We start from the raw sequence: 7,942 nt of genomic DNA on the forward strand, positions 1-7,942 counted from the left end.
TCAGCAGAGCGGGGGGGGGGGGGGCGTGCGGGCAAGGAATAGAGATAGGAAGTTCGGATCTTTCAGATCAATCAGTTCATTTGAATCAGCTCATTCAAATGAACCGATTCATGAATCGGATCTTCGGTTCATTTGCTGAGTCTACTGACTGAAGAGCTTAGGTGGTGCGCATGCGCGGATGCTTTGATTCACTCGCTGACTCGCTGAGTCGGCTCTTGGTACATTGTCTGAGCTCTGACTGAGTGAGTCAGGAATGAAGGGAAGCAGACAGGAGGACTCAGGAGCTGTGTGCTGTGCATGCAATGCATTGTTACCCACAGTGACAGCAGTCTGACAGCAGTACAACTAAGGCTACTTTCACACTAGCGTTCGGGTGTCCGCTTGTGAGCTCCGTTTGAAGGGGCTCACAAGCGGCCCCGAACGCATCCATACTGCCCTAATGCATTCTGAGTGGATGCGGATCCGCTCAGAATGCATCAGTCTGGCACCGTTTGTCCTCCGCTCAGCAGGCAGACACCTGAACGCTGCTTGCAGCGTTCGGGTGTCCGCCTGGCCGTGCGGAGGCATGCGGATCCGTCCAGACTTACAATGTAAGTCAATGGGGACGGATCCGTGTGAATATGACACACTATGGCTCAATCTTCAAACGGATCCGTCCCCCATTGACTTTCAATGTAAAAGTCTGGACGGATCCGTTCAGGCTACTTTCACACTTAAAAATTTTTTTTACAATATAATGCAGACGGATCCGTTCTGAACGGAGCCACCGTCTGCATTATATGAGCGGATCCGTCTGAGACGGATCCGCTCTGAACGCTAGTGTGAAAAAAGTAGAAGTGAATGCACAGGGAAAACTGGATGTGATAACGTGATAACAGTAACACTGGCTGATAATAAAATAGTCCCCACAGTCCACACAGACATCACTCAGGAAAATAACTAGTGTGCAACTTGTGCACGATTTTCTGTTATGGGGGGAATCTGTGGATGACACACTGTTATGGGGGGAATCTGTGGATGACACACTGTTATGGGGGGAATCTGTGGATGACACACTGTTATGGGGGGAATCTGTGGATGACACACTGTTATGGGGGGAATCTGTGGATGACACACTGTTATGGGGGGAATCTGTGGATGACACACTGTTATGGGGGGAATCTGTGGATGACACACTGTTATGGGGGGAATCTGTGGATGACACACTGTTATGGGGGGAATCTGTGGATGACGAACACTGTTATGGGGGGAATCTGTGGATGACGAACACTGTTATGGGGGGAAAAAGTGTATCACGAACACTGTTATGGGGGATCAGTGGATGACGAACACTGTTATGGGGGATCTGTGGATGACGAACACTGTTATGGGGGATCTGTGGATGACGAACACTGTTATGGGGGATCTGTGGATGACGAACACTGTTATGGGGGATCTGTGGATGACGAGCACTGATATGGGGGATCTGTGGATGACGAAGACTGTTATGGGGGATCTGTGGATGACACACTGTTATGGGGGATCTGTGGATGACACTCGCTGAGTCGGCTCTTGGTACATTGTCTGAGCTCTGACTGAGTGAGTCAGGAATGAAGGGAAGCGGACAGGAGGACTCAGGAGCTGTGTGCTGTGCATGCAATGCATTGTTACCCACAGTGACAGCAGTCTGACAGCAGTACAACTAAGGCTACTTTCACACTAGCGTTCGGGTGTCCGCTTGTGAGCTCCGTTTGAAGGGGCTCACAAGCGGCCCCGAACGCATCCATACTGCCCTAATGCATTCTGAGTGGATGCGGATCCGCTCAGAATGCATCAGTCTGGCACCGTTTGTCCTCCGCTCAGCAGGCAGACACCTGAACGCTGCTTGCAGCGTTCGGGTGTCCGCCTGGCCGTGCGGAGGCATGCGGATCCGTCCAGACTTACAATGTAAGTCAATGGGGACGGATCCGTGTGAATATGACACACTATGGCTCAATCTTCAAACGGATCCGTCCCCCATTGACTTTCAATGTAAAAGTCTGGACGGATCCGTTCAGGCTACAGTCCACACAGACATCACTCAGGAAAATAACTAGTGTGCAACTTGTGCACGATTTTCTAAAACACCTGAAGAGAGATTGTCACCCTGTCGGATCCGTCCTGCCACCGCTCCGTCCCCTTTGACTATAATGGGGACAGGGGTGGAGCTCCGGTGCAGTATGGCAGTTCGCGGTGAGAGGCCACCGGACTAAAAATTTGGACATGCAGTATTTTTAGTCCGGCGGCCTTTCGCCATGCACTGCCGCGCTGTGCCGGAGCTCCGCCCCGTCCCCATTATAGTCAATGGGGACGGAGCGGCGGTCCGGTGAAATAACGGCAGGACGGATCCGACAGGGTGAACAGCCTGTCGGATCCATCCTGCCGCTAGTGTGAAAGTAGCCTTACAATCTCATGGCTTCTGAGCAACAGATCGCGTGGTCTTCACAGTCATCTGTCACTTCTCTTATCACTCTGCTCCTGTCTCTTAATCTTATCACTGCTGCAACAAAAGCATCAGCCTCAGTGTTCTAGTGACTCACGATTCTTTTAACTCAAAGAATCGAATGAGTCTCTAAGTCAGATCTTTAGATTCTTTTAACCTGAGACTCATTGGATTCTTTCTCAGACTTCCTGTACTTGTGTCAGTGACTCAGAGCTGCTAGTGCTTGCCTTGCCTCTGCTCGGATTGGTTGGTGGGCGGGGAGGGGAGGGGCTGGCAGCAGCAGGCTTCCACTCTAGGATCAGATTACACTCCTCCCAAATCCCTCCCCTCCCTGCTGCCAGACTGGGTCAGACTGAGCTGTTTCACTCGGATCCGCTCAGTCAGAGGAATCGACTCCTCCGGTTCAGTGAACTAAATCGATTCAAATGAACGATTCGTTCATGAACCGGACATCACTAAAGGAATAATCAATTGCCCCCCTCTAGCGATGCAATAAAGTTCAACTCAAGTCACTGACAAATGGGAGGGGGGGGGGGGATTATTATTATTTTTTTATTGGAACTGGCCGGGCCCCCCCCAGGGTCCGGGCCCCTTACTGGGGTATTGGTTGTACCCCCCTGATGGCGGCCCTGGCTGTATTACCCTGTATGTTCTGTAGTGATGGGAGGGTGGATATAGAATTTGTCCCACACTGTAGCAGCCTGGTCCCAGACTTCAGGTCACACTGTGTGTATTCTGAATTCTGGGGGCTCACACCCATCTACTACATTATCTGTACTCAGAGAGTTATCACTGTGTTATCTGTAGTGTTACATAGGACTGCAGGTGATATCTACTACATTATCTGTAAAAAAAAAAGGGGTGTGGCCACAGGTTGGGGGGGGGGGGGCGCAATACTTGGCTTGCCCCGGGTGCTGGCAACCCACGCTACACCACTGGTTAGGAGGTTATTGAGAAGTCTGAATACATTAGTTGGAAATTACCAAGCGATTAATAAGGAAACACAGGCTGTCAGTCGGAAAGGTACAGTCCAAAGCACTCTTTCCCTCGCTCATACACCGGAGGAAACATCTCTAACCTCCAACCGCCCTCTCCAGCAGGATCACTTCTCCTCTCCTCCTCTCAATAGTGATACACGCTCCGTCACACCAGGAACACAGAGCTGAACACCACCAGCGACCAGCTTTTATCAACTCCTTTACTGCCCCCAGATGGATCTGACTCCCCACTGTGTCACTTCCAAGGATGCTGTGCCAGGCTGGATTAGGCTGGGCTGAGCAGCCTGTACCAGGTCTCTCCCGCGGCGTCTCCATCACCCTCATGTCCCTGGCTTCTGCACATGGCCTGCAAGATCTGGATCAGGTAGCGGGGGGCGGAGCTTAGTGTCAGATGCTCCCATGCTCCTTGATTTATGACACCTATCTTGATGTCATATCTTTGTCCATAGTCACATTTTTCCCACTACATACTACAAAAAAGGATTGCAGAGCACTAAAACATAAAGCAATACACAAACCAGTTAAAAGCAGAATAAAAAAGGCAGAAACTTTTTGGATTGATTTAGTTAATTTATATGAACTTAATCATCAACACCAAAATATGGATGTTTTGTGGGAAGGGTTGTTGATAAGTATTTTATATATTGTAGTTTATAACTCCCAACAACCAAAATGATGCAAATACCACAGGGACAGAAGATATAATAGAGAAGACGGAGCTACTGTGACATCAGATTAGGACATCCGATCCAACTTCCATCCTGGATGAAAATAAGCCTCCCAAAATGATACAGTATACATAATATAACACAATATATGTAATATAACACAATATAAATGTATAAATACTTTTCATATATGTAATACACATTGAAACAAGGAATTCAATGTAGGAATTATTACTTCCATTGTCCCACAAAGGTACTACACCTGAAGTATACACTTGACCAGTGATTCCCAAACTTAATACTATGGGGAACTCAATAAAATATGTTTCTATTGTACTCTTAATGCAATTCATAACTCAAAGAATCCAGGTGTAGGAGCAGATAAAGCATTTTATAATTTGGTTTGGATATGTTTGCTTTGTGAAGCATCTTTGACTGGGGAACCTCTGATCACAGCTAAAGGAACCTTCGGGTTCCTGGGAACCATAGGTGGGAAACACTACTTTAGACTTTCATATCCTGTCCTCCTCTGGGCAAGTCAAGCCCAAAGGGCATGTACAGATGCAGCTGAACTAAACTTGATGGTTAACGCGTTAAGGATGAAATGGCATAAAAAGATTAACTAACTCTTTCATTGTATTTCAAGGACTTTTGTCAAAAGATGGCAAGTGATAACACTGTGCCATGTGTAATCTGAGTCAATTTTAGCTCACCTACATCTGTATTAAAGGGGTTGTCCGAGTTATTTTTTGTGTTATTTGTATGTTTCTAACTAATAAAATGTAACAGCTTTAGCATGCACTTACTGCATCTGTAGTTGCTCCTTTCTCAGGTTTCACTGAGGGTCACATGACCTGTGATGTCAGCTTCTCTCCCTGCTCAGATGATGTTTCGTGCACAAGCATGAGAGTGCAGATATGTGTCCATACACCAGGCGTCACTGTGCTGGCCACGCCCCCTGCTCTGCCGTCTGCCCTGTGTCTTCCTCCCACCTATACTTCAGGAAAGATTAACCCCTTCAGGAGCACAGACTCAGGGCTGAAGGCTTTACTGAGTAGCTGCAGGCAGTAAGGAGACTAATGCTGGGCACAGGAGCTCACAGACTAGAGGAGTTCTGCATAAAAACAGGTAGGGAGAAGATCCTGTGTGTATCAGCAGTGTCATTGTACAGCTAGGACTTGTAGTCCTACACATACAACATGCGGCTGTGTATCCCAGCAGGCAGACATGTCACTCAGGGCAGCACTTATATTCACTCCTTCTGCAGAGCATGGGGAGGGACAGAGATTGTTGTTATTGCAGGTAAACAAAGTGCCAGACGAGAACCAGGGAAATATCATTTTTTTTACCTAAAACTTGCTTAGCTCAGTTATATATTGCTGCCCATCAGATTTACAGTGCTATATATTTTATTTTTTTTCATAACTCGATCAACTCCAATACTGCTCTTTTGTGTTTAGTTCTAAGAAGCTATCAGAAAGCATGGGTAAGCATCTGTTCACATCAGTAGATTATGTATGTGGCATTTTTCAGATGCACCAAATCTTTAAGGGGTTATCCAACCCCTATAGTGCCTGGGCCCCTCGTATACATTATACTTACCTGCTCTCCAGCACCTTCGACCCTTCGGGTCCCTGCGCGGTCGCCACTGCATCTCTGGGTGAAATTAGAGAGATGCAGTGGCGGTCGTCCAGAGCAACGCAGGTGTCGGGGAGCAGGTAAGTAATAATGTATATGAAGCCCGGACATTGGGGGGGGGGGGTCATTATAGCGGTTGGATAACCCCTTTAAGGCATGTTTAGGTGGTATAGAATGGACATCTTCTTCCAGATATTGTCCACTATTCAATATTTCCACAGCAATATCTTCAATGTTTTTTATTAGAACATTTCAGTCAGAAGAATTGATCTTCCTACAGAATGTATCTCTCATGCTGTCTGTTCCTGTCACACAGACATTCTAATTCTCAATGCTGGCTCTATAAAAAAAACTCACATATTGTGAAGCCCATTTTTTTTCTTTTGGCAAAATTAATAAACAGTCTGTTTACTGAAGTGGAATGTTTTTTTCTCAGAAATTCTTCACCCACAGCTCCTGCAAATAATACATATTACCCTGTGAGAATTTCAATCTGTGTTGCCCACCGAGGGCTAATTTACACTGGCCCATGGCGCTTAGAGGGGATGAATGCAGTACGTTTCCATAGAAACCATCAATACAAAAGTGAGGAGAACAGAAGCCGTACATAGTCAAGAACAAGCTTCGATTTCTGAATCAGAAGCTCTACTGAGATTCTGTGTTGTGTTTGTCCCAAAGGATGAGATGCACATCAGTACAACCATGCATGAAGCACACCTTAGGACTCATTTTGGGAAATTGTTTGTACTCCAGGATCAGCACTGTTTGCAGAGCTTTTCCAGAGCTCTCCCCCGACTACAGCTCGAAAGGACCGTCTAAACTCTTCATTTTTCCAGGTGTAGATGAAGGGGTTAAGCACAAACAGAAGACAAAGCAACAGCCAACTGACTATCTCAATACTTCCCGGTAATGGTTGGAACAAGCCATAGATGACTGACCATGCAAAGGGCTCTGTGGTCACAGTGAAAACACAACAGACAATCAGCACGTATAAACCCAAGCGTTTGTCCTTACGAGGGCACGAGCAGGGCAGGTTGTGGACCACCTGGAAGTTGAGAACGCTCACTCTCTTCAGGCTGACCTGCACTTTTCTGAAAATGCGAAAGTAACAATGAAAAATGATTATTGTTTGGCTTAAAACTGTGACGGCAGAAAGGATAGCAGTGTACGAACTGGAAGCTGGGACCTCATGGCCCCAAAACACATAAAGTCTAAGTTTTGGGCATTGAAGGTTTACTTCATAAGACCGTTGTCCAAAGAGCCAAGGAAGTAAAAATGCAAGAGGCATTACCCACGCCATGGCAATCATCCACTCAGTGTTCCTCTTCTGATACACCGTATGGTATACTGTTGGCAGTTTGGTGATGAGCACGAAACGGTTTAACGCAATGAGAGAATGGGATAATAGGGAGACTGTCATCCAAAGGAAAAAGACCCCCTCCATGAATACCCTGTAAGTAGGGTTTTCCAGGCGACCAGTAGAAATTAATATGGCTTCTTGAGGCATCCAAAATGCGCAGACGAGAAGATCAGAAACGCAGCCATTCACAATGAACGCGTTACTAGTTGTCTTGAGTTTCTTGAACGAGCAGACCAGGTAGATAACCAGAACATTGGCCAAAGTCCCAGACACCGAATACACAGAGTACGCAGCAGCCACCAGGACACGTGTCCCCAGAAGTCTTTCACAATGCTCAGGAGGAGATGTGATATTGCTCATCCTGTAGTAAACAACAAAGCCATTCCCAGAACAAATGTACCGGAGGCAGATAAAATGGGAAAGTGCATGTAGGAGAAGGAGCAACAGAGTGAAGCAGGCGGCGAGAGAGGGAGAGAGAATACGAGATTGAGGAGGGAGGGGTGACACGGCTGTGACAGCTCTCTGTGTTATACTCTCAGCTCACTTTACGTCTTTGTGACATTATACTCCTGGAAATAAAAGCTTTTGCGATGGATTATTCAACAGGTTGGGAGGTAGAGAACAGAGAGTTGATACTGCAGTGCATGTAAACTGAATGACTGTCTTCTAGGCTTTTTAGCATGAAAATGTGTTGAAGAGAGAAAAACTGCTCGTTATAGAGAAAGAGCTCATCTACAAAGGGCTCGACAATACTAAATAAGTATGAAATAGAGAGGAGCACAGAATGTAATGAGACCAGGCAGGCTCGGACTGGCCC

At 46.7% G+C, this 7,942-nt stretch overlaps 1 protein-coding gene across 1 annotated transcript; it reads right to left on the reverse strand.

The window, feature by feature from the left end:
* Window positions 1-5,285: 5,285 nt before the first annotated feature.
* Window positions 5,286-7,554, reverse strand: GPR88 (G protein-coupled receptor 88). Its single transcript, XM_044301843.1, has one exon. It carries the CDS (start codon window positions 7,483-7,485, stop codon window positions 6,484-6,486), a length of 1,002 nt encoding a protein of 333 aa, XP_044157778.1. The 5' UTR covers window positions 7,486-7,554; the 3' UTR covers window positions 5,286-6,483.
* Between the last annotated feature and the right edge of the window lie 388 nt (window positions 7,555-7,942).

The sequence above is a fragment of the Bufo gargarizans genome, chromosome 7 (assembly GCF_014858855.1).
Source record: "Bufo gargarizans isolate SCDJY-AF-19 chromosome 7, ASM1485885v1, whole genome shotgun sequence".
Taxonomy (NCBI): domain Eukaryota; kingdom Metazoa; phylum Chordata; class Amphibia; order Anura; family Bufonidae; genus Bufo; species Bufo gargarizans.